At 35.8% G+C, this 27,927-nt stretch overlaps 1 protein-coding gene across 1 annotated transcript; it reads left to right on the forward strand.

The window, feature by feature from the left end:
• The first annotated feature begins 191 nt into the window (after nucleotides 1-191).
• On the forward strand, nucleotides 192-13,101 carry LOC144433673 (putative serine carboxypeptidase CPVL). The gene is made up of 14 exons (XM_078122022.1): nucleotides 192-306; nucleotides 1,005-1,196; nucleotides 1,943-1,999; nucleotides 2,292-2,353; nucleotides 3,102-3,216; nucleotides 3,617-3,675; nucleotides 4,622-4,701; nucleotides 6,563-6,629; nucleotides 7,713-7,835; nucleotides 8,089-8,220; nucleotides 8,764-8,862; nucleotides 10,391-10,567; nucleotides 11,608-11,802; nucleotides 12,554-13,101. Exons 2-14 carry the CDS (start codon nucleotides 1,022-1,024, stop codon nucleotides 12,653-12,655), a joined length of 1,443 nt encoding a protein of 480 aa, XP_077978148.1. The 5' UTR covers nucleotides 192-306; nucleotides 1,005-1,021; the 3' UTR covers nucleotides 12,656-13,101.
• Nucleotides 13,102-27,927: the final 14,826 nt, after the last annotated feature.

Here is a 27,927-nt window from a genome sequence, read left to right on the forward strand (position 1 = left end):
TAACAAAAAAAAGAGATCCCTTTATATTACCGTTTATCAAACTTCAAGTCCTATACGTACATACACCGACACACCGCTGACATGACACACACTTGAGGATCATAATAAAGTGCGCCACCACGAGTCCAAATAATGGCATTGGGGCAGTGAGCAGTGAATGACCTTCATGACTTGACCGATCAACGTGTGATTGTCACCTGATCTTTCCGGGCTCACATGTTCTACTCATTCACTTTTTGAGCAATAAACGAGTCACACTGTACAGAAACGCCCTCCGAATAGTCCAACCCGGGAGTCCAAATCAAGGTAAGTCAGTGTCCACATATTATTTCAGGCCTAATATTCACCGAAAATAGTGTAGTAGTCTGTGTGATCATATTAAAAGTATAGTAACGTAACTTTTTCTGTTGATAATGACTTAATGTCATTATGGCATTATGATGATATCCTACTCTGGGTTATCGTGGATTTGTTAGACTTTTCGTGGTGTTAATATGTTTTAAAGAATTCCTAGTTAACGACTTTGTTATTTACTGTAAATCCAGTAAAATGCAGTACTCTGATTCTTTACAGGCATCTGCATTTGGACCTTCGGGTCTTTAACTTTGATGTAACCCCCCCCCCCCGTTTTTGTGCAGTATGTATATATATCACGTCCCTACCACTTAGGAGTGTTGACCTATTAGGCATTCTGAGCTAAATTGACAAAACAAATAATTACTGATGAATGGTCATCAATATATCCATGACTATATCCATAATTAAAACATATCAATATTTGTTGAGTTATTTTGATTTTATACTGAAATTATGAACCTCTTAAAGCCCCCACCAGCACCCCATGACCTACAAGTATCGGTTTAAATTGAGATTGAGAGAAGGATATAAAACTATCAAGTCTTCAAATCTGAGTCAATCACTGTACTTTACAACGCTTGATACACATCCTTGTCAATTGTTAATCCAATGAAGTACGTTCTTTATATATTGTTGTACAATTATAGGTATATATATAGCCACAATGTTGTCAACTCAACTTGTTCTGTTAATCGTCACCTACCTCACATTAGTCCATACGAGATCACCACTTAGAGCAGTCTTCCCACAGAATTTCCCACAACATGTAACAAATGGAGTTGATCCTGGAAAACCACTTTTCCTTACTCCATACTTGGAATCTGGCCAGATTGAGGAAGGTAAGATTTGACAAATAATGTGAGATAATTTTATAGCGGAGGAAGATGAAAGATATTGTGGTTAAAGATGATATAATGGTTTATTAAGAAAGAAACTATGGTAGTATGTAGTCTAACTTAGTATCCACTACTAGACTGACTAGACAATGATTTATTGATTGTAGTAGTGTGTAACTGGAGCTATTTTCATTTGACCATAATCTTGCCCAATATTAGTATTGTAGTGTATTTTTGTTTATAAATTCATATCATATTGCATACATGTTGTAACTGTATTGTATTATGTTGCATCACATGGTATTGTATTGTATTGCATTGTGTTGTGTTGCGTTGCATTATGCTGTGTTGTATTACAATACATTTTATTGCATTGCATTGTGCTGTGTTGTATTGTAGTGCATTGTATTGTATTGCACTGTATTGTATTGTATTGTATTGTATTGTACATATATCGTATCATATCGTATCGTATCGTATTGTATCGTATCGTATCGTGTCGTATGTGTGTGTGTGTGTGCGTATCGTATCGTATCATATCGTATCGTATCGTATCGTATCGTATCGTATCGTATTGTGAAAATGTATACAAGGGCAACATAGACATGCAGTCACAGATCATCACAAAGTGAATCACTTATGTTGTTTGTATGTATATATTGTGAATGATATTATAATCGTCCATTTACCTTCATAATTTATCATTATCAAAATTTAGAGTTGATGTACATTTATCATCTTTTTTTCAGCAAGGAAGTTAAGTCTGGTGGGACCTTTGAAAGGAACTTCTATTAAAAGTTATACAGGTTGGTGAATTATTGAAATGTTGACATTTTGACCTTGATTTATTTGTATACATGTAAAGATCCTAATATTACTGAGGGACAGTCACAATATCACAGCTACAGCGTACATGGTTAATGTGATCTTTATTTATTTATTTATTTATTTATTTATTTATTTATTTATTTATTTGCCTGTTGTTTGTTTGTTTGTTCATTTGTTTGTTTTGATTATGCATTTGTTTATTTATTTGTTCGTTTGTTTATTATTCATTTATTATTTGTTTATTCATGTATTTATTTATTTTCCATGCAGGATTTCTTACAGTTAACAAAGAATATGACAGCAATCTATTCTTTTGGTTTATACCAGCCAAGGTAAGTTTAGCCTGCAATTATTTGAAGATGCCTATATCTTTCCATGGCCAGATCATTGACTTTGTTACACAGTTTTGGTTCCAGTACAGATTTGGATTGGCTGGCTATTAGATGAAGAAGATTTTGATTGGCTGGCTATTAGATGAAGAATATTTTGATTGGCTGACAATTAGATGAAGAATACTTTGATATAATGCTATTTATTGTAAATTATTGTTAAGAGTAAACATCGGTAGCTAATCAGAAGATTGCTTTTAACCAATTTTACACAACTACAAACATGAAAGCACCTTTTCACTGGAACCTCTAGCCCTTGTTCACTTGCTGCCACTAGAGGGCGTAGTAGCAGATTGGGACTGAATGTATCATTGAATGGACTGTACCCTAACAGATGATCATAAATCCCAGGTAGTTGGTACTGTCCATCTCTGTTCAAGCCCTTTACATACATACATACATGAGCTGTTTCTTGCATGCCCCTCACAAACCTTCTCTTCTCTCAAAATCTTAATCCTTTCTCAGTAACTATATATGCATTATCATCATCATCATACAAGTGATTGTTTCCCTCACATCTATGTGCATTTCTTCAAGCTCTACTGACAGAATAGCTAACGTATCTATAGATTCTAACTTGTACAGCATAGTGTTTTCATTATTTTACTTGCAATGCAATATATGAAGCATGTTGTCAATTGAAAATACTTTGAGTATATTTTTGATACGATATTAACCTCTTAACTTACAGAAAAATCCTGCAGATGCTCCAGTGGTGCTATGGTTACAGGGTGGTCCTGGAGGCTCGTCTTTATTTGGGTTGTTTGTTGAAAGTGGTCCTTTTCAGATTTCTAAAGACGGCATATGTAAGTTAATACCGATAATTCAAGTTAAATTAGTGTTAATGCTGAATGGAAATGTTCAAATCTTCAGCTTCCATTTTCAAGTCTGATATTTATTCAAGTTTGATTTCAGTCATAATGCTGAAGTAGACTGTAAGATACATGATGTTGCTCTGCCCTCACTGACTTGTTCTATTCTTGAAAGAGGTTGATCGATGTGTGAGGGTGCCCCACCATAGTGTACCTTCCTGACTAAGAACTGAATTGTCACCATAGTATAATCTAAGTCATTAATTGGTACAAAAGTGATTTCTTTTCTTTCCATGGCTGCAGTTATTAAACTGGTACTGTAAATGTAATTCATATATTAGCATATTTTATTAAATTCATTTTCATATTTTGTATTTTCTCTCTTATTTTGCAGTAAGTGAAAGAGCGATAACATGGCAAAACACATACTCAATGTTGTACATTGATAATCCTGTAAGTCATTGACTAAAATCTGTTGAAGGAGAAGTTTCTAATAATCTTTATGGCCCAGATAAGGGTTTTGCTAATCGAGATTGTACTGTGAAAAGGCCCAAGTGTGGGAGGACCCTTCTGCTGTAGAACGTCGGTCCACAAACCCATGTCTTGGCCATAAAGGTTCTATCATATACATATGTAGTAACATGAAAACATCATTTTATAAATCACATAACCACATACATGATACATTGATAGTGAAACATTATTTTATGTTCAAAAATTGAGAACAAATTAAAACTGACTCACTTCGGGAACAGATATCAGTGAGCACGGCATGTAACATACTTGGGCAAAATGCCAGGGTGTGAAACAGAAAAGTATTGCATGGGTACCAGGGTTCAATGTGTGCACTTTCCATTGAATTACATAGGAACAGATACTGGGTATATATGCATGATAATCAGTTGTTTATCATCTTCTAACATATATCCACTGCTCAAATTTGGTAAAATTGGTGATTGATTGGTTAGAATTCTCATCTTGTAATCTTTACACCAATTGTTTGATCTCTGCAGATGATATTTGTATCTGATAGTACATAGACAACACTCGACATTTGTACCTTGATTTATCTAACTGCATAAATAGGTACCTGGTAGGATGTTATGACTGATGTGAAGGTGTATAATTTGGGACTTAGTTGATGGGATTGTTCTTTGAAGGATGCAGTCTAATGTGCTTAACTCCAATAGCAGTAGCACAGTCCCCCATCACATGATAGAGTGAGAGACTGCAGTGATACAAGGAGTTTAAGCTTCTAGGGTTGCTCAGGAAGTTTATCAAATGTAGAAGCAAAGGTCTATGTTGTACAATTCAAGTATGAAATAGGCACACATATATCCTTCTTATCTTCTGTGATACTGTGATGGTGATAGTGATAGTGATATGATTATGTTTTCAGGCTGGTACTGGATTCAGTTTTACCAAAGATACAAGAGGATATGCAAGAAATGAAACTGATGTTGGCAGGGATTTATACAAGTAAGACTTCACAATACAACTAGTCTGTCAATTAGGCTGGATTTTGGACACTGCTATATTTGTTCACTAGCTATCTAAGCTCACCTGTCATGGACACTGCTACACTTGTTCACTAGTTATCTCACCTGTCATGGTAACCTATTCAAGTGGATATAAATTAAAAATGAAACTAACGAAAGAAATTGATTGGGTGCAGTTTGATTGATTGCAGTGGGGAGTAGTTTTAGTATGTCAGATTATTCAATTATGAAGTCATAATGAGAGTGTACATATAGAATTCAGTTAAACTCATGAGCTAACTTTAATGATCATCTAGGTATGTGTGGCTAAATCTTCCACTTGAGATGGTTACCATTACAGGTATAGTGGTGAATGAGTGTAGTGGAATCACATGCACAGATCCAGCCAGTATATAGACAACTTCACAACCTTCAATCGTAAGTTCACTGTCCCAGTAGTGATGGCAAAATAAGTTTTAAATGGGGAAGGAAAGCATTGTCAATTCACATTCTGTAATAAAAACATTGTTGTTTGAATGAAATAAAATGTATTGGTTTCATTCACTTTCACTTCTTATTACAGAGTTGGCAGTAATTAAAACTTAATTAAGCATAAGTGACATACAAGACTTACAAGGCAATTTCCTTCATATACATGTATGTATACTATTAGTGGCTGCTTCTATTCTTATTGCAGGTAAACATGTCACCTTAGCATAAGTTCCGAAAAATATCAAATCTGTACTGACAAGTGAAAGTGAATGAAACTAGTACACCTTATCTAGTTTAACATCTAACATGAACTGAGAATGTGTCCTTCCCCTTTATAAAATCATGTTTATTAACCAACGCTGAGAATTGTATGACTTCAACTGTAATGATAGCATATGAAATTAATCATGCTTCAGTTACACATATTACAACTTTAAAGTGACCATATTGATGAGGATTGGATATTTATTTCGGATTTTTAATTTATAAAACATTTTTATCCTGGCTTACTACTTAAAAAATAAATGTAAAATAACATAGACCAAGTCTGTGTTTGTAACTCAATACATTGCAAAATGCTTTAGAATGAGTAAAAATGTACGTGCAATAACAAACATTTTACACATTTATCAGTCTTTTGCAATTTATTTTTGCAATTTATTGAGTGAAAAACACAGAAAAACACAGACTTGGTATATGTTGTTTCACATTGATTTTGCAAGTTGGAAGCCATGACAGAAATGCTTTATAAATCAAAGATCCAAAATAACTATCCAATCTTCATCCATATGTTATTACTTACTTTTTTTTGTATTTTGAAATGGTTTTCATAACATCTTCCTAATTACAGCTATATTGTATGGGACATAAACAATTTGAGTAAGAGCTCCTTTCACCCCCCCCCCCCCCCAGGTTTAAGTTTCACTAAATTTTGTCATTGTTTTATTCAAGAAATGAAGGGAATGTAACAAAAAGTTGCTAGCTTAGTTTTAGAGTTGTTAGTTGATGTGGTTAGGGCAATAAAAGTGTTGTGTTTTCCAATTGAAACTGTTGAGCGTAATGGGTGGGGTGGGGGGGGGGGTATAAAAAGGAACTCTTGATATTGTGTACATTTCAACTGAATATTCTGTATAGTAAAAAGAATAAAGAAATATACTCAGGAAAAATACTTGATATAATCAACACGTAGGCTTCTACTCAAATAGAAAAGTATATTCCGATAAAAGATCTGTACTTGCAAATTAGATGATTAACATACATAAATATTAAACACATATCAAGCTCAATTGATAGAGAAATATGTATTTTCCAAATGGTGTAATACTTCACCTACTAGCCATTTCAACCATATTTTTAAAACTTTATTTCAGTGCTTTGACCCAGTTCTTTCAGATCTTCTATGAATACCAAAAGAATGACTTCTATGCAACAGGAGAGGTGGGTAATCCTAGGAGCTACGGCAACAGTAAATGGAGCTGTAGACTATTTTCAGCAACTTGTTGTTGTTGTTGTTGTTGTTGTTGTTGTTGTTGTTGTTGTTAATGATAAATCTGGCTTTTATTTCTTGTTGCTAATACATTATTTTATGAAAGAGCTCTGCACACCACCCACAGCTCACACCACAGTTAGATATTGTGTCTGTTCAATTAATTTTGTGACCCATGACCTTTTAAAGTACCATAGGGTACCATAATTTGTTACATTGCTGCCATAGGGTACCATAATTTGTTACATTACTGCCTAGGGTACCATAATTTGTTACATTACTGCCTAGGGTACCATAATTTGTTAGATTGCTGCCATAGGGTACCATAATTTGTTACATGGCTGCCATAGGGTACCATCTATTGGTCACATTTGCCACCAAAGGGTATCATCTGTTGGTTACATTTGCCACCACAGGGTACCATCTATTGGTTACATTTGCCTCAATAGGGTACCATCTATTGGTTACATTTGCCTCAATAGGGTACCATCTATTGGTCACATTTGCCACCAAAGGGTACCATCTATTGGTTACATTTGCCATCACAGGGTACCATCTATTGGTTACATTTGCCACCAAAGGGTACCATCTATTGGTTACATTTGCCATCACAGGGTACCATCTATTGGTTATATTTGCCACCAAAGGGTACCATCTATTGGTTACATTTGCCACCAAAGGGTACCATCTATTGGTTACATTTGCCATCACAGGGTACCATCTATTGGTTACATTTGCCACCAAAGGGTACCATCTATTGGTTACATTTGCCATCACAGGGTACCATCTATTGGTTACATTTGCCATCACAGGGTACCATCTCTTGGTTACATTTGCCACCAAAGGGTCTCGTCTATTGGTAACATTTGCCACCATAGGGTATCATCTATTGATCACATTTGCCACCATAGGGTATCATCTATTGATCACATTTGCCACCATAGGGTATCATCTGTTGATCACATTTGCCTCAATAGGGTATCATCTATTGGTTACTTTTATGAATCTTTAACATATTGTGTATTATTGTTCAGTCTTATGCAGGTAAATATGTACCAGCTGTTTCCTACAAAATTCACAAAGAAAACCCTTCAGCCAAGGTGAAGATTAATTTCAAAGGCATGGCCATAGGAGATGGACTTAGTGATCCTGAATCAGTAAGTAATGTGTGTTTGTTTGTTTGTTTGTTTGTTTGTATATTGTTTGCTCATATGACTTGGTGAACCCAAAGCAGTGATTTATTTGTGTATTTGCTCAACAAAGCTTGCATACACACAATATTAGTACATATATTTTGCAAATGTCAGTATGTTTGTGTCAACCTTTGAAATTCCATGGTGGTATTGTCTTATTCCTTTGTTTCTACTTGAGGTATACTAATGTATGGTTAATTAAATCTGCTCTCCCCAGATGTTTCCAGCATACGCTGAATACCTGTATCAGATTGGCTTACTTATTGAAAATGATCGTGATTACTTCAAGAGCCAAACAGATCTTGCAACTAAGTACATTCAACAGAAAGATTGGAAGCAGTGTTTCATGGTAGGTGGTTTTATTATGAAAAAAGAGATGAAATTTATAATCAAAAAGAGGAATTCGAGTTTAGGATATGTTATCATTTGATAACTTTTAAGGTATTCTAAATGAATTATTCAGGCCATTTCCTTTTTGTCCTTTTAATTTTTGTTTAAATCTTGTTAAAAACGTTTTTTGCTTAAACCATTACCTGTAGTTCACATTAAGTTTTATAGTTGTATTTCTACTTTCTTCACAACTTAGACAAATCATCAATATTATAATTCAGATTTCAATTACAGTATAATGGTACCTTATTACTTCTGTAAATGTTACAGATTGATTGATTGATTGATTGAATTGTGTAGTTTGACAAAATGTTGAACTCATTCTAAGATTACCTCTGTTTTTATATATGATAATAAAGACTTTTATTATCAATAAAAGGGTAACCCTGTTAGGACCAGCCTAACTAGGTTTTTTTTAATCCTACATTGAACTATTGATCTTGCCCCTTAATGATTTCATTTTCATCTATTGTGTTTTCTTTCTTGATATATTTGATTTCAGATCTTTGACTTGCTGTTAAATGGTGATATCACCAAGTATCCTCCATTCTTTTACAATGTTACTGGCCTTACAGATTATTATAACTATATGAGACCTACTGTAAGTAAATCTAGATTAAGCATTACAACCAACTCTTTAACCCTATTCATGTGAATTCCATGTAAAGGATAGTGACTGTGGCAGGATTACGGTTAAAAGGGGAACAAAGGCAAGCCTGAATGTACTATGTTAGCCGTATTTTAATATGCTAGGGGATCCAGAAAAGTCATATTCACCAATTCTACATCATGCAACATCTCTAAAACAGAGTTATAAACATTGGTAAAGCTGGCTTAGAAGAGACCTGTAGACTAAGAACCAAGGCTTTTTCAGAAACAAACAAGTTAGAAACTAAATACGTCTTTAGGTGTTATTCCCAAATATTTTTCATTTAGCCAAGGAAAATATGAGTGACCTAAGGGGCCCTTGTCACTAGACAAGTAGAGACAACCCATAGGTCAATAGTATTTTCCAACTGAATGAAGAAAAATATTGTGGAATAATATAAAAAAGTAGTTAATGGCAATTTTGAACATTTTGACTGATATTTTTCATACACAGCAGAACCAGTGACATAGATATGTGTTGTCATGACATAGGTGCTTGCTGTCATGACGTAGAACGACAAGAGTTATATATTCCATATTTTCTGTTGAACCAGGCTTGTGCATGGTACATATAAGTTGGTTCTTACAAGTGGAAGAAGTACCTAATACCAGAATGTCAATTTGTTACTTATTTGTTTCCTGGATGATTCCAATTCGATGACATTATTGTGATGAGGTTATTCCTGGTGTTGTACATCAGTTTTTCAAATGATGTTGATCACTACCAGTTAAACTGCCACAAGCTGAGTTTATATATCTTTGGGGTGTAAATTTATTCTGTATGTTGAAAGGTACTCAAAGTACATGACTTGTATTCTACATGCTGATTGTCACTGCAATTAACTAAACTCAAGTGGTATTAGGAAATAACTTATAAACAATCCAATGACGTAATTAGATGATATTCCCTAATATTTTTTCTTTGTTCAATCAAGGAAATATGAGTAACCTAAGGGGTCTTTGTTACTATGAGTCACTAGATGATAGGTCACAAGTATTTTCCAGTTGAAAGAAGAAAAATATTGAAGAATAACATAATTATACCACCGACAGTAATATCAAAGAAAAATCAGGGAAAATAATGGCAATTTTGAAAATTTTGTCTCATATTTTAAACACATCAGAACCAGTGAAGTAAACACACGTTGTCATGACATAGAATGACCAGGATATAAATTCCATATTTTTTATGCATGGTATAATTTATTATACGTATCAAAAAATGTACCTTACTTAGTATGTAATCAACAGTTCTAACAAGGTCAAAACACAAAGTGTAATGTCATAGAAAGTGTGCATTAACATTAACATTATACTAGAAGAGTTTAAATGAATTTTGTGAAAGTATTTTCACTAATTGAGTAAAAAAAGCTTATAATCTTAGCTTGTGGCACTTTAATCCTATTTGTATTTCAATGAGATTATTTTCTTATACCAGTGATTCAAAAAGTCTACAATGTTTGTTTCTCTTTATTTCACAGGAGCCAGATGAGTTTGGTTATTACAATCCATACTTAGCAATGGGAGAGGTTCGCAAGTCCATTCACGTAGGAAATCTAACATACAATAGTGGTGACGAAGTAGAACACTATTTACTAGATGATATCTGTCAGTCTGTTAAACCATGGGTTATTGAACTACTCAATAATGACTACAAGGTAATATCAGGTCCTGTCAGTTTAAAAGTGGCCATATGGATGAAGATTGGGTATTTATTTTGGTCTTTTAATTGATAAAACAATTTTATCATGACTTCTTACTTGGAAAATCAATTACAAAGTCTGTTACTGTAACTCAATACATTACAAAAGGCTATAAAAATTGTGTAAAAAATTTGCATTTTATTGAGCTACAAACAAGGATTTGGCATATATTGTTTCAAATTGATTTTTTTCAAGGAGGCTATGATAAAATTGTTTTATCAATTAAAAATCCAAATAAATACCCAATCCTCATTCACATGGCCACTTTAATATTTGATGCGTCTCAGAAATAAAAGCAACTATTTGTGCAGCGATTTGAACTAACTGAGAGTACTATCAACTTTTGCAATGAAACTCTTAGAAAGGAGGGTATTAAAAGTAATATGCTACTGTACTGAATGATTCTGGCCCATACTTCTTGTTCAAAAGCTACTTGCCAAGCTAGGCAATCTTTTTATCTTTCTGACAACTGGACTCTGGTCATATTAAAAGACGGTTATAATGGCAGCTATTTTGATGATCAAACATCATTAGGTGAATAATCAGTCTTTCAAATTATCTCTCATACAAAGTTAGGCCAGAGAAAAGAATTATTTCTGGTCAGTGCACACATCACTTAAATACCCCCCGCGTCGATCTTTTTTTTCATGTTTGTTAGTCCAGCCCATGTAGTCTGCAGATCCTGGCAAAAACACAAATAACCTCCCTACTTCAGTGAAGACAACTGCAGAGCCAATCATGAACAAACAAATGACATCTTCCCAACATACACACTCTAAAGTACTAAATATAAAGAACACTAAATGCCATAAATAGCAGATTGATTGACAGGTTTGTTGAAAATTTAGAAGAAAAAAAATTGTGTCATAGAACTACTTTAGACAAAATGCCCTGACCAGAAACAATTTTTTTTGGCCTTACAGGTTTATTGTGAATATTCAACAAATTATAAATGTAGTTCTGCCATATTTCTTCCTTGTTTTTTATACTTGTAGGTAATGTTTTACAGTGGTCAACTAGACATCATTGTAGCTAATCCATTGACTGAGAGATTTCTATGGAATCTACAATGGAAAGGAACGGATGAATACCGGAAAGCACAGAGACAAATCTGGAAGGTCAATCAGAATGATACCGATGTAGCTGGATATGTCAGAGCTGTTGGTCCTGGCTTGGGAAACTTTCTACAGGTTTGTTACAATGCTCTGAAAGCATTGAAATGTTAATTTGAAGAAAAAAAATTAAAATAATTTACAAACCGCTGTGGTATTTGCATCCGAGGTAAACTAACCAACATTCAGTATTCAAGTAGCTTGAGTGATTAGATGTATATACGTAATACCATGATGCCTTTGACCTGGGGAAAACGTACTCCATAAATCATGAAAACTACTACTTAGGAAAAGTTTTAAGGTGGCCGTATGGAGGAGAAATTGGTATTTATTTTGGATTTTCATTTAAGACAACCCTACTATGTTAGTAATGTGAAACAGCAATGACCAAGTCCGTATTTGTAACTCAATAAATTACAAAAAGCTAAAAAGTGTGTTAAATGTGTGTCATTGTACATACAATAAATACTTTACACTTGTTTTAAGCAAATGATTGAGTTACAAAGAAGGAATTGTATCTTCTATCAGATCGAAAATAAATACCCCATTTGTTATCCATGTGATCACTTTAAGCATTCCTAGCACTGTGTTCCTAGCACTGTTCATGTGTTCATAGCACTGTTCATGTGTTCATAGCACTGTTCATGTTTTCATAGCACTGTTCATGTGTTCATAGCATGGAATCTCAAGGTGCATGTGTAGTGGACCACTGCTGCTATTATATACAATATCAGTAAGATTTGGGGTTGAACATTCATGTTTCTTCTATCACCTACATCAAACATTCTACAGCTTTACTGAAACGGGTTTCCTTTTACATGTTTCACAGGTTTTAGTGCGAGGAGCTGGACATATCGCCCCCTATGATCAACCAGAGAGAGCATACGACATGTTATCACGCTTTATTGAAGATTCTGATTTTACAGTTTGAGACACAATAGTATAGTCGTGAATAAGAAGTCAACAAAACTGATAACACAAACTAACTAGTATCAATACATGTACTTTAATGATTACATCAATTACAGCCCATTTTGTCTTATTCTGTACAAAATATAACCTTAAAGTGGCACAAACTGAGTTTATAAGCGTTGTAATGAAGTGTATCACTACCAGCCAATATCACTACCATGATATTAGCTGTAGCAATAGAATTCATCATCATTCTGGAGAGGATCATTGACCTTGAAAAATCCAAATCTCAATGCTATTCACTAAGTTGAACTGTTTGTGTGTTATAACATTTGTAATTCATTTGATCTGCCAAGCTAAGAAATTGTTTTGGCCAAATAACCTCGAATGCTGCAATAATTTTCCAGTATTTAACCAGTGTTGTAAATATATTCAAGAAACAAGTGTGTTCCAAGCCTTCATAATAAAACATGGATGTTTCTGATAATCAAAGATTACTTACCTAATTTTTCAACCCTGAATATTCTTTATTCTTTCATTTCTTAACTTTCGTATATACTTCACTTTTCATCTATTTATTGTACCTCTGCTGTATTATTAATAAAAGGTACATTTAAAAAAAAATCCCCCCCCCTCCGAAAAAACCCATATCTTTGCAAATTATGGGGAATAAAGGTGGGCCTGATTTCGTCCTAGCTGCATTAGTTGATGTGCAGTAAGTCACTAAATTGTCACTTTCATCACCTCTGCATCGTGCAACTACTCAATAAGACAAGAACCATAAAATAATTCAAAAGGCATGAGAAACCATTTGAGTTCCCATTCGGCAAAATGTTTTGTATGTACGTAACCCCTAAATACAAATATTTCTAATCAATATCGCCAAATCGAGAAATGGTAGCATTTCCGCTATAGTAAATTCATACCACTAAAATGTTTGTTTGGAATTATGGTTCTGGAGTCATCCAGTACTACTCCCACATACTGATTTGAAATTGAATGAATGTGTTCTCTGAAACAATTATCAATTTTGGCCAATTGCATTAGGAGGGTGGGCCCTCTAAAGGATTTTAGTTTTATATTATACATTGAAATATTGATCTCGTCCACAAGCAGACTGAGAATCTTGTTACAAAATGTGTCTACTGTGGATGGGGTCCAAAACTAACGATTAAATCATAAACTCTACACTTTTCGTGCTATATATGTAGGGATATGATTAAATCATATGTGCGATTGTCATTGCAGAAACTATCCAAAATGTAGTTGGTTACGTATACTTGCTTTTTTGTTGTTCAAATTTGACTCAATGCACAGTATGATGTTTTGATATGTGGTTCTTAGCATGTTTAACCACTATGTGGTGTAGCCCAGACCACTACAGAAAACTATACTATAGTGGTCTGAGGTTGTAGTCATTCCATGTTTTCTAACTCGTTACATATCGCCATCACGTACACAGCTTACCAAACCACTATGATATGGTTACATATCACCATCAACTACACAGCTAACCAAACCTCTATAATATGGTTACGTATCACCATCAAGTACACAGCTAACCAAACCACTATAATACAGTTACATGGGATCAAGGAATTCAAAGGTTGGTGCACCATTCGGACCAACATAAGGGTCACCATTCGGATCGATTGAAGTCTGTGTCAGCTGTCGTCCAAGTATTTCCAACAACATCATCATAGAAGTGCATTGTTCGATGTTTTTTGGATTGCCATTGAAAGTATCGTGAAGGCATCGTAGCAAATTGGAATATTGCAAATTGAATCTTTGTGAAAGACCGGCCACTTTGGAGCCCCTTGGATACCGCTTATGGGAAGGGTTATCAAGAGTTGGCCAAACACCTTCCTCATAAAATGGAATCCTTTCTCCGGCGAAGTAATAGGGCACAGCATATCTCTTTTGTACGTCCACGAAATCACATGGTTTATCCTTACTCTGGCAAAACTTCTGGGTATATTTACTTCGGTAATTGGCATTGCAGCTGTCACTTTTGTCCCCATCACAGTATCTAATATCTTGTGGCGTTGACTGGGATTGATTTCTATCAACAATAAGTTTATAACCCATCAGTATTTCAAGAAATTTGTAGTAATGTGAAAGTTCACCTTCAGAATCACGAGGCTGTGTGATTGAACAACCTTCCCCTAACTCTGTAATCAGCTTAATGGCGGACATTGCATCACTGAGGTTGGTTACAGGGAATGGCTTGTCTTGAACGTGTCCATACCAATCATCTGCAGATACCTGTCTGTGTGTGTCTCCACATTTGAATAAATTTGGATCTGCTTGTGCTAGATATTGCAGCGATCTCCCAATGTTGTTGATGTAGAATTGTCCCAGCGTGTTGTAATGTCTATTTAAAGGAACTTTGACATTTGGTAACTTTGGATTAAAGATTTCTTGGCGACGTGTGAAGGAGAGAGTCTCGTCGGGCTGTTCTATCTTGAGAAAAACACCTTCGACTAGGGATTTGGAAAATCTTTCCAGAGATAGCGTTAAACTGGGATTAATCTCACTTGGAAGCTTGCCTGGATAACGCTGGATAACAGAACTTACATTCAACGTAGGGCTACCACATATGCTTATCAAAATATTGGCCACAAGAGTCATATGAAGCATTTCTTCAACTACGATGGTGCGCAAGATTCGCGTAATTTCATCATTATTCCCTTGTTTCAGAGAAAATAATGCTGAAAGGTATGGTGGCAATATTGCAAGCTCAGCTTCTAAAGCAATTTGGAGATCTTTCTTCAAATCTCCGACATTCGGTTCATTTTTGCCCATCCGAGGTTTTTCATTTTTCAACCACCTGAGGATCGTACTTGTCTTTCGTTTGGACAAGTCTCGCGCGACAGGCATGAATGATGGGTCACTTGGCGGCAAACTCATAGTCATTGCTATAATGTCCTTTCTTTTGATAACATCTTCATATGATGCCAAGTTTAAGATGCTGTGCATTGTTGGGTAAAGGCTTGAGTAAAGTTTAAATACCGGATACACATCGCCATACCAAGTAGGCCCACCTTCGGAGACTTGGAAATATTTATACATGTGTATCGCAACTTCTCGACTTGAAATGGAGGCGTTGTTCACTTTAACGTGTATTTCATAAAAATAGAGCTGTCCGTCTATCAATTTTCTAGGATTACCAGGGTCATGACCTGTGAAGTTAAAAATCGCCATTCCGTTTTTATCTGTGAGTTTTGTCTTGTTATATTTCACGCCTTCAGTAGGGTTATTGAATGGTATTATGATGTCATCTACACACATTGATGAACGTTCTCTTGTCTTGACGGTTATTGGTACATGTACTTCCAATTTCCTATCTTGAAAGGGTTTGCCGAATTTTGTCAAAAAGGCAGTAACTTGCCAGCTATCACCCGGATCTTGTCTAAAGACACGATCTCCCATAAAACTAACCATTACTCCATTCACCTGTTCAGATAGAACGACTTTTATGCACTTCTTGGAGAGTTGGTCAAGTTGTCGTATCATTAGCGGGTGGGATGCAAGAGCCAGGGTCTGAGTTTTTGTAGTGGTGACTGATGTTATACCTGCTGTTAATTCATACCATTGGTGTTGTGTGTATCGGATCTCACCAATCACTTCTACGTCTGTGTCACAGTTCATTATTTTAGGATTACCAGTTGTATATACAACCTGCAATATTTTAGTTATGTCAGGGTCACTCGATCCCTGCTCATTAAATTGAAGACTGTTTCCCAAGTCTAGTAGGATCTTCCTTCGTTTTTCAAAAACTCTAAAGTATCCCCGTTGGAAATTCTCATCCACTGGGATAAGTTCTCTATGACGTAAACTGTGGAAGGGTTCAGCTGAACCAGCAACACCTATACTTCCGACAATTCGACCAGTACTAAACTTAGCATCATGGGGACGATTAGCCTGGCGATTGAAGTAGTCAATATTGAACTTGATGGACAGAACATTTGGTTGTTGATTTTTCATACTTTCTTGTTTAATTTCCCTAGCTATGTCTGAGTCTTCACTGCCACTGTCTTCCCACTCTATGTCCACGAGTAGAGAATAGTAAACTATTCCGTATTGGCCATTTCGGTGTTGTGCACGTCCGGGTATTTTATTGAACATGTCCTGGAATGGGGCTTCAAGGTAACGTCCTGAGAACAATCCGGGTATGTGAATATATAAACCAAATAAAGTCGAGACGTCTATGTAGTCGGGATCTAAATCCACCATCCTTGCAGGTGCCTTTTTAGGATTGCCTAAAACACAGAAATACGCATGCAGTTTATGGAGTAATGTATTATGTGAATATTATCACATTAACTTCATGCACTTGTACATACTGATAACTTTTCAAGGGATCAAGGATTATGAGATGTGTTTCACTGTGACGTATTTGAATTCGGGGCTGAATGACGTCATATCCATACTTATTAACCATATCTACATGAAACCAATGAACCTTGTTTTATTGGATGAATCGCCGGAGTTTACAGAGGTGTTTATAAATGAGGACTTACTGGATTACACTAGCATCTTAATTGTTTTGCATTTGCCAGTTAATGGATCAGGAGTGCTTTGGGTTCTCGAAACAAGTTGCTATCTAGGTCAATACAATCATACATTAGACATTATATATTAGACATCAATTACGGTACCGTGGTTTCCTCGATATCGTTACGATTGCATTGAAGTGTCTGGCCCATTTACCATAATCGGACTCAATGCTAAAATGTTTTAAACTTACCATATTGTATTTACCAACAGGGAACTCACTAATATGCAGAGTCAAAGTAATAGGCACTACAGGACAATGTCTGATTGTGACAACACAATGTCATGTTTTATGCCCTATTGTGACAGTTGCTTCAATACCACATTTTATTGAGTTCCTCTTGTAATGGCAGCACAGAGTTGAACACTACAATTGCCACAATGTTAAGTTCTTGCAAACAGGACATTTCAAAATTAGTGTATTTCATAATTTTAAATAACACAAACCTAATACTGGTGTTCCAATCAAAGGATCGTTGGCATTCATGCATGTACCATTGATATAGCAAACAGATGTAATGTTGCAGTCTACGAGTTCGAACGCCCCTGAACCTTCAGGATTCCATCCCATAAGTACATCCTGGTTAGCTCGAAGTCTGTCATCAATTGTCTTGACGTCATAGGCTTCACAGTAATTATTGCCGGTGAAAGGATCCACGAAAAACGAACCAGCAAAGTGGATTCTTGGCCAGTCTAAGTAGGTTTTACTGTCTTCTGTTGAGAAATTGGGTAAACGGTATTAAAATAGTATCCACCAGCATCTTTACCACGAACACTAGAATAAGCACCACCAGTACAACAGACAGCACCAGGATCTATACCACCACGACCACACCTGCAACAATGCCACCATCATTAAATATAAACATCACTACAGTACCAGCATCTGTACCATCACGATCCCACCACCAAGTACCACCTCTATAGCACACAGCACAAGCACCTCTACCACATCGATAATGTACCACTGACACCAGCATATATACCAAAAGTTCTTCAACCATTACCTTCACCAACACTATCACCAATATTACCATACTATAATCACTCCCACTAATAACAATAAGCAGCACTATCATCGATCACTTGCAGTCATATATAGTCTAGAGTTCTAAACTGGTACAGTATTACGTATTAAAAACTTCATTACTAATACCAGTCTAGTCAAGGCAGTTGTTCGAACACATATATCTGTGCTTCCCCCAACCGTGTTTATATAAACATGATGACGTTGTCGTGTCCCCATGTGATTTTAGTTTAAACTGACTGCAGGTGGAGTCCTGGTTGGACATTTGCATATCAGTGCAGTCCTAGAAACGTTAGAAAGGTCAAAAACGTTTCTGTATGAAATGAATATTAATGAGTGATGATGACAGCCTGTCAGTTTGTGATGAATTACTACTGACATGCGCCCTTTGCACTTCATTCACTACAGGGGAGCACCACAACTTAACACCTTTCATAACCATCTTGACTAGACTGATATTAGTAATGAAGTTTTTAGAACTCTAGACTAGTCATACTACTACGTAAACGATCTTATCTTCACAACTCCTACCACTATCATTAGGATATCATCAACAGCATCACCACTATCACCAGCCCCCACCACTACAACGAGCCCCCACTATTGTTGACGTCATCAGCATCACCACTACAACCAACCCCACTATTGATGACGTCATCAGCATTACCACTATTCATCATCGAAGCAGACGAGAAATGCAATGTTGAATTGTTCATTTTAAAAATTTGAAGGTTTATTTTAAATTTGTTAAGGTATAAAACTCCTGATTTTTTTTCTTGATGTTAACTGAGATTGGGTTAGCGTTTTCTTGAACTAAGTTTGATTCTTTTATTTTGGGGCGTATATACGTTGGCAAATAACGTGACACACGATCACGTACGAGCAGGCTCTAACCATGGCAGTATAATCCATTACTGACGTCCCATTTGTCTTGATGTCATAGGCTTCACAGTATTTATTGGCAGTGAAAGCATCCACAAAAATGATCCAGTCAAAAAAGTGGATTTTTGATGTACAAAAATGTATACATATATTACAGCACACAGAAAAACTACCTTCAAGAATGAACTTCAATCATACAGAAGAATATACAATTTCGCCGCATGTGCATATCATACAACTGTAACTTTGGCGCAGTGGAAAATTTGGCTCATGACAATGGCTACTTTTTTTCCGGAAATTTGTTTAAACTTTCTTTGTTTCTGCCACTATATTTCCATTGTTGGACAGATTCAAGGGTGTCGTTCGAAGTCTGATCCGTAGAAACATCTTTGAATGCAGAGGCGACAATTTAAAGTACGATGTAATATGACATGGTGAATTTCTGATTGCCAATCACGTTGATTCTCACTGAGGGACGTGTTTCAAACCGTCGCATGCGTCTGTCCTCCACTCCTGTTGTGAAAAGTTCATAATCATATCCCCTAATGTAGAAACTCTGTATAAAAATCCCAACACCACTTGTACTATCAATATGTATGATTATGGCCGATCTAATTTGATTTTAGAAAATAGGGTCCGCCTCACAATAACCAAGTTGCAATAAAAAAACACGAAGACAAACCCATACTCATCTCCCACTCGGTAGCGCCATTCCCGATCCCCGGTACCTCTTACCACCTACTTCTCGATTTTACCGGTTACTCTTCACATTAGCTTCATTCCTGGGTAAAATACCTACCTGGATTTTGATTGACAGCATTCTTAACCCATTTTGCCTTATCAAAGGCAATACTGTATTGATTGATGAAGAGTTGCATCAAGAGCAACAGACCACCAAGTCTTCCACATAATCCCATATTTCCCCAGAGTACCAACTAGACAAGTCAACACTTCTATGTAGAAATATAGAATAGAAACGAACGCAACATGAGTACTAGTATTGAATGTCGCCAACAAATTTAAAGGCAAAAAGCAAGGTTTTTGATTGTGGTGCCTTCACGCATATACTGCCTTTACATTACATTACAAGTAAGTCCATTGAAGTATCAAGGTAAGCTATCTAGTCTCGTGATAAACCCGAAACTATTTCTCACAATTAAAGCATTCATATATTCATGGACACCCACCTCATGCACAGATAATGATAATATCATTATATGTTCTGACTCTCTTTTCTTTCGCCCAGTTGTTCACAGTGATATTAGGTGGAGAAGATCAATAACATGGAGCCTAGGAAAGCTATGGGATATGACAATATTCACCCTAAACTAATCATTGATGCAGCTTATATATCATCTCTCAATCAATTAACACAATACCAACTGCTCTCATTCCCCACGTATATTCCCGGACGCCGTCAAATTTGTCAATATCACTTCTATATATATATATATAAAAGGATCGACCCTTAACGTCTGCAATTACTGACCCATCTTATTAATTTTACCCGTCCTAAGCAAAATACTTAAATCAGTTGTTAAAGACCAACTAGTGTCATTTGTTGATAAATTTGACATCCTCCTTAGCACCCACTATGGTTACCGCAAACATTTTAGTACTAAACACGCCCTTGCTGCTGACCTTATATCTGACATTACAGACAAAATGGTCCAAGATTTCGTCACCTTTGGCATTTTTATCGACCTTAAAAAACGTTTGATACAATCGACCATCATATTCACATCCAAAAGTTACATTATTACGGTATTAGAGATGTTCCGCTCCTTGGTTTCAAAATTATCTTGTAAATAGACAACAGGTCGTTAATATAGACGGTTTCGATTCTAATCCAAAACAAATTAAGTTGGGATACCACAGGGATCAATACTTGGACCAATCCCATTCCTTATATATATATATATATATATATATATATATATATATATATATATATATATATATATATATATATATATATATATATATATATATATATATATATATATATATATATATATATAACGATATGAACAAATCTACTGACGCCTTCATTTTTCAGATGACACTTACCTCTTCAAATTCCTGAAAACCAATATATTAATCTCAACGTCATTAAAGGTCATTTTAAAAATGTTAACCAGTGGTGTAATGCTACAAATTAATAATTAACGTTGACAAAACTAACTTTATGGTTATTACAACTCCCAGAGGATATCTCACATTGAGGGAAACCTTGGTATTGGCGACTACACCCATTGAGTGTAGGTCTTCGCTCACATAGCTAGGTGTATCTATCGACCCATCTCTGAATTGGAAATCCCACATCGAAAAAGTAAAATGGTAACACCTATCGTACATTACTTGAGCCACTTTTACTTCACAAAAGAAACTTGTCCGACTATAATATAACTTTCTCAGATTATCAGACACAATCTGCGCCCCTTTTCAATCAGCTCCGAATACTGGATATCCATAACCTCTGTAAGCTCCGAACATGCATGTTTGTCTATGACTTACAAAAACTAACCGAACCGCTATACTCATAACCTTAACCACTACATTACTAATCGTCTACCCCAGAGCTAACCTACCAGATCAACTCTGTGGGTTGTAACCTTCCCATTATACTCATAACTTTAACCACTACATCATCTACCCCATAACTACATATAGGAAGACATTGTAATATTTGTTGTGTAGAAACATTGTTGATTTGATATTACCCTGTCATTCATGTTTGTCAGTGTTTACATGTTGTTTGTTTGTTTGTTTGTTTGTTTGTTTGTTTGTTTGTTTGTTTGTTTATTTTTTGTTTGTTTGTCTGTCTGTCTGTTAGTCTGTTTGTTTGTTTGGTGTGTTTTGTAAATGTAAAATACTACCTTTGAGCCCCTTGTGGTATTACAATCAGACATAAAGTTTGAATTTGGAGAAAAATACATCAAACTGTAGAAATTAAATCATTTTGGCAAGCCATGGGATATTTTATCAACTGACCCCCCAAAAAAATCATAACAGAGTCGTAAACAGGTCAGTTGTTTTACGACGATGGTAGAAGCGTAGAAAGTTGACGCATATTACGTAATTTTGCTTTGATATAGAAACATTACGTTATTTAGTTTTGTTAAAATTAACATCACCACTGCTGACTTTGGTGATCTGTCTGTCTGTCTGTCTGTCTGTCTGTCTGTCTGTCTGTCTCTCTCCCCCCCCCCTCTCTCTCTCTCTCTCTCTCTCTCTCTCTCTCTCTCTCTCTCTCTCTCTCTCTCTCTCTCTCTCTCTCTCTCGATACGCTTTAGTCAAATGACCATCTCAAACATATGAGAATGAACAAGCTAACATTATATAATTATTAGGTATCATGCACCTTGACATGTCAAAGTGGCTATGTGGATGAGGATTGGGTATTTATTTTGGATTTTGGATTGATAAAACAATTTTATCATGGCGTCCTACTTGAAAAATTAATGTGAAATAACATATGTCAAGTCCTTGTTTGTAACTTAATAAATTGCAAAAGACCAATAATTGTGTAAAATCTTTGTTATTGTACGTACAATAAACTGATACATTTTTTTTTTTTAGCTTTTTGCAATACAAACACATCTTTGGTATATATTGTGTCACATTGATTTTTCAAGTAGGACGCTATGATAAAATTGTATAATTAAAAAACCCGCTATATAATAAAAAAGTTAGGCCTTAAGGGACGATCACACAAACAAGCTTAGTATAAAGCGTACGTCATTGCGATTGTTGAACTTCATTTTCATTTTCGCACTGAAATTCTTTTTTCCCGTGTTTTTACATGGCAGCGATCGTAGTGGTGTGACCGCTACATCTTGCATCATGGTTTACAGTATATATATAAACGTATGATGTGAATTGCACTTGTGAACGTTCGTTTAGGCTAGGGGAGGGGGAGTGGGAGGGGGTTTGTCCTAAACGAAAGATATTCACTTATTGAGCTTCTGCAACATTGTGCGATCGTCCCTTAGTGTCCTTGGAAACAAGATGTCACTACTTGTGCATAGGCTTATGTTGTTTTGTTTTGTTTTGTTTTGTTTGTTTTCATTGTTCGTTTGTTTGTTTATTACTTTTTGGTTCATATGCTCTGGTAGTAGTATGATAATTTGGAGCTTAGAATTATATAAATTGTACATAGGCGAGATTGTTTCCGTCCCTCTGTCTGTCATGGAAGTCGAACTCTCTTTTCTACTACAGTTTCCATAGATGAACCAGGTTGCCCTTGTTTAGTAGAACTATAGTTGAAAACCCCCAGATTAAAGTCGATTATTCTAAATTAATATAGAATTACTGTTGTTGCGTTTGCTTGTTGTTTTGCTGTGAGTGACCAGTAACTCATCACGTCTCACATCAATATAACGTTGTAGTAGAAACTCTTCAGATTACTGCTGCAATATGAGGTTTCCAACTCAGTTTCTTGTGAACCTAAACACTCAGATACGACAGACTTAAGATTGGATACACTGTTTTGCAATGGTTGATCAGTACGAAAACTTTTATAAAACATTGTATTAATCAGTCACAAGAAATCTTACCTTTATCAGGTCGGAGTCTTGAAAATATCTCTGTTATATCGCCTTTAATTGCACGATGATAATAGCATGCACAGTAAACCCGTACTTGTTTTAAGGTTATAGACCACGTTCAATGTCCCTTGCTGATATTGGTTTGCAGTTAAGAAAGTAATGATTTTACACATCCATAACTATACATTTTCTGAAAGCTCTTGATCCACTCTTTACAATGAAATTAGTAAAATTTGGTTTTATGTACTTCAGATCACGTGACCTCTACATACGTGATAATTTGCATGTTTGGTTCAACAAAAATTAGCTCCTTCAAATTTCGACCAACAATAGAAAACGACGCACAGTGTTTATCACCACGTCAGTGGCTACAAAACCGTGTCTCAGATTTTTCCTATCTGTTTTTGTAACGAAGATATATAAATAATAATAAATAGTGTCCAAATAAACCATGTATGTCTCATCTAAATCCGTCTTACTTTCGAACAAAAGACGCAATCAAAAATCTGAGACACGGTTTTGGAGCCACTGACGTGGTGAATAAGATCCTACTGTGTTTGTTATTGTCGGGTACTCTTTGAGGTTGCTAATTTCCACAAAGTAACGCAATTCTTTACAAAATGTAAACTTGAGAAAATGACAAAAACATGTGTTTGAGTTGAAACAAACAAAAAACGTTTAACACATTCCTTACAGAAAAGTTGTAAGTGTCACATCCTTTATCACCTTCGAAAATTTGCTTTTTTTCCATGTTATGACCATTCTATTGGCCAAAAAATATGAAATCTGTCAGTTCAAAGGTAGCCAACGCCCACTATTCGACATGCGATTTTGGCTATTCGGGTTAAAAATTAACTTCCTCATTTGCATATGTTTGCGAACAAATTTAGGGCGGAGCCTATTTCCTTTTATGGAAAGCAGAGTGTCAAGCTACGTTTTAGCGGTCTCAGGTTTTATGTAAAATAAACGTAGTGGTTTCCGGTGAGAGAGTAAATGTTCCCTGGGTTCCCGTTCAACATGAAACGACGGAAAATATACCAAATGCTTTGAAAGTGGTGTTTTAACTAATAAAGAATCTAGTTAGCTTCATAAAACATCTTTAGTATGATGGTATTTTCTTGGAGTAACAATGTATAGTCCGGTCGCGATTGTAGATGTACTATGTTTTGCTTTGAAGCATCTTACTCAGAGTCGATTGTTTTTATTTTGATACATAACATGTATCTGTGTCGAAATCAACGTCAAAAGACGCACCACTATTGTTGTAATTTGATATGTTGCCATTGTTGAATTTGTTGTGTCTACCAGCGCCGGTTCATCTGGATACAGCATACACAGTACATTCAATCATGGGTGGAGGATCTATGATTCAACACATCGCTTCAACGTCAATGCAAAACGAAAACTGTTAGACATGTCTAGCAATATAGCTCTCTCATGTCTCTAGCTCTTCGGCATGTTAATTTTTTTTTACAAAAGCAAAAATAGTCGGAGATGACACGGCACCACGCGAGGGCTTCAGTGAGCACGGGCCGTGTTTAGAAAGAAGACGAAACCACCTCGTGTCAATTTGTGGTTGGTAATGAACTCAATCAAAAGAAAATGAAATAAGCGAGTACATAGTTTTCAAGAGGGATAGTTATCCGACTGCTTCGCTCTACTACGCGTATACGACGACTTCGCATTTGGAAGGTCGAAGACTGTAGCGTGATGACACGTGCTACGAAGGGAAGGGGGGGGGGGGACTTAGCGTTCGATACTGACGTACCGCGTATACCGATGGAAAATCTGTACATTGAATATCGTAGATTTTTGAGGACATGTACCCAAAAATTCAATAACTGGGAATGATAATGTACCACGTTGTTCGTTTCTGTGACATTTTATTTAGTGTCACCTAAGTGAAGTAGTGTCGATGAACAACACGGGACGGTATATGTTTACATGGAAACGATCTGTTGACCTGTACTCGATAACTAGTCTTGCTGCTAGACGTTCGGGCTTTCTTTCGTATAAGTTACTATAACATATAAGCGAACGAAGTTTGCAGTGAGGGCTTGCCCGAACATCCTCGATAGCGATGTTAGGTCGTGTGTCGTAATTGTAACGGAAGAACATCCGAGGTCTAACAGATAGATTACTAGATAACGGGAGAGATACGAGTGGTGAGTTATTTTTTTTATTACAAAATAGCTATGCATGTGGTTCACGAAAAGATAACTTCCAAATCGTGGGTTTTGACTTCACTCGCTGAAACATAATCACCACTACTGTACCACAAGGGCGAGTATGTTTTGTAAACCTAGGCTATGAATCATTACTTCGCCTAGATAGCGAAAATGGATTCCCCAGAGGATCGATGGTTTGCTGATAAATCAGCTGATAAATACTTTTTTCCCTTTTTTGTTTAAAATTGTGATGATGTGGTACTATTTACACCTTTCCACCATTCTTTGTTGTAGGATGCCTTTGGGTTTTGGAAGACTTCGCAAAGACCATCTGTGCTAAACTGTAACAAAGCTGACTTTCACTTGCATTTTGACACCTATTGTAATACATTCCTTTATGCACAGTAAAATTTCATTAAAATTGAGAAATGTTTTCACCATTTAAATAGTTTTGAGTAGACAATCGGTTATAAGCAATATCTTGAAAAGACTGAGTAAGAGAGAGAGAGAGAGAGAGACAGCAACTCTAATTCATTCTCTTTATTCATTTTTTTAGCTCGCTCATTACATTATTGGGCAACTCTTTTTTGACACTGGAAGGACGTCCTCTTGTTATTCATACTTGTGGTACACTGTACCCCAGACCCCATGACCATAGCAATTCTTTTACTGGTCTGAGACTGTACTGTATCAGCAAGTTTATGTAAATGAGTAGCCAAGTACTTGACACATTTCGTCAAATGTATGCTAATGAGCTGCCTAGTACTTGACACTTTCCGTTATATTATAATAAAGTGTGCAAATGGTTGTAAAGCCATGTGCATTTGTTTTGGTTTTTTATTCCTTCCCATATCTCAAGATTGAGAAGTGCTACATTTATTTGGGTTGCATACAATGATAGCTCAAATGGTTGGTAGTCATTTCCCCCAAAAAAGTTAATTTTGTAATTTTTTCTAGCTTTATCGTGGTCTATAACCTTAATACCTAAACGCCCGGCCTTGACGATTGGCTTTAGTCTATAAGATATATGATATTCGTGTCACGGTATCAGCTATCTCCCACGTCCTTACTACTCTGTCGGTCTCACGCCCCGTTTTGAACTTGTGATTCCATCAGAGGTCATTGTTTAGATTAAAATCAAACAGGCAGCATTTGAATTTTGAATTTGAATTTATTTGGCAATAAAATAAAGTAAAAACATACATTTAAAAGTATTGCCGAGGATAACACAACAAAGCATAGTTTCTGCTTCTGATGATAAATGATTGTTGTTATGGTGATAGTTGTCAATTGTTTGTACTTGATGAAATATCATACTTTGGCCAGAAATAACCTATGTTTACTATTGATATAATATTAGACGACTCATCTCATTGAAAGGCTGACATCGTGGTCATTTTGACCACGGGATTTTGACACCTTTTTCAGCACAACTATATTTGATTGGCTGCAACTAAAGCTGGACGCTATGTGCAAGATACTGGGCAGTTTGGCACAGTCGTGGGTCAATAGAAGCCTGATAGGGTTGGACAACATTTTAATAATTCTAAATTAAATAATAATAAATAAACAAACCTAGATATTTTCGCCACAGTCTTCAGTTAGTTCTTAAAGAATAATGTTCACTAAATTACAAGACTGGTACACTGTCTTCGTGTACAAGAAGGCATTTTAGTCACTACTTATTTTGGCGTTTTTGTTTTCCTGTGAAATTAACGAGGTTTACAGTATCAGAAAGCTATGATAGTGACGATCAGTCACCATGCATGCACGCTATTAATTGATCAGGCAACACTTTTTCCCACATCATGGCTTGCTTGTGTCATTTGTCCATTTTTTGTCAGATAAATTCGAAAATAATCACTTCAAAACTGCAGAGTTTACTTTATTCCTCCTCTACTAATGATAAATATGTTTGGTTTGTAAACTTCTTGTAATAGGAAGAGAAAACATTTTTATAGTCTCTGACGATTTGATCATTTAGGATTACTTTTATCATATACTTTAAGTACTAAACAACCCTTGGGGATAGCATACCAAGAGCGAGCGAAACAAACTATAATATAGGTATAAGAGATAGTGAGTGCATATATTGATATCAAAATTG

This window comes from Glandiceps talaboti, chromosome 4, assembly GCF_964340395.1.
Source record: "Glandiceps talaboti chromosome 4, keGlaTala1.1, whole genome shotgun sequence".
Lineage (NCBI taxonomy): Eukaryota > Metazoa > Hemichordata > Enteropneusta > Spengelidae > Glandiceps > Glandiceps talaboti.

Excerpts from the sequence above, each read along its gene's own strand:
- LOC144433673 (XM_078122022.1), top strand. The coding sequence starts at position 1,022 with ATGTTGTCAACTCAACTTGTTCTGTTAATCGTCACCTACCTCACATTA. Across the intron at positions 3,217-3,616 it reads GATTTCTAAAGACGGCATAT|TAAGTGAAAGAGCGATAACA; the intron begins GTAAGTTAATAC and ends CTTATTTTGCAG. Across the intron at positions 4,702-6,562 it reads GTTGGCAGGGATTTATACAA|TGCTTTGACCCAGTTCTTTC; the intron begins GTAAGACTTCAC and ends ACTTTATTTCAG.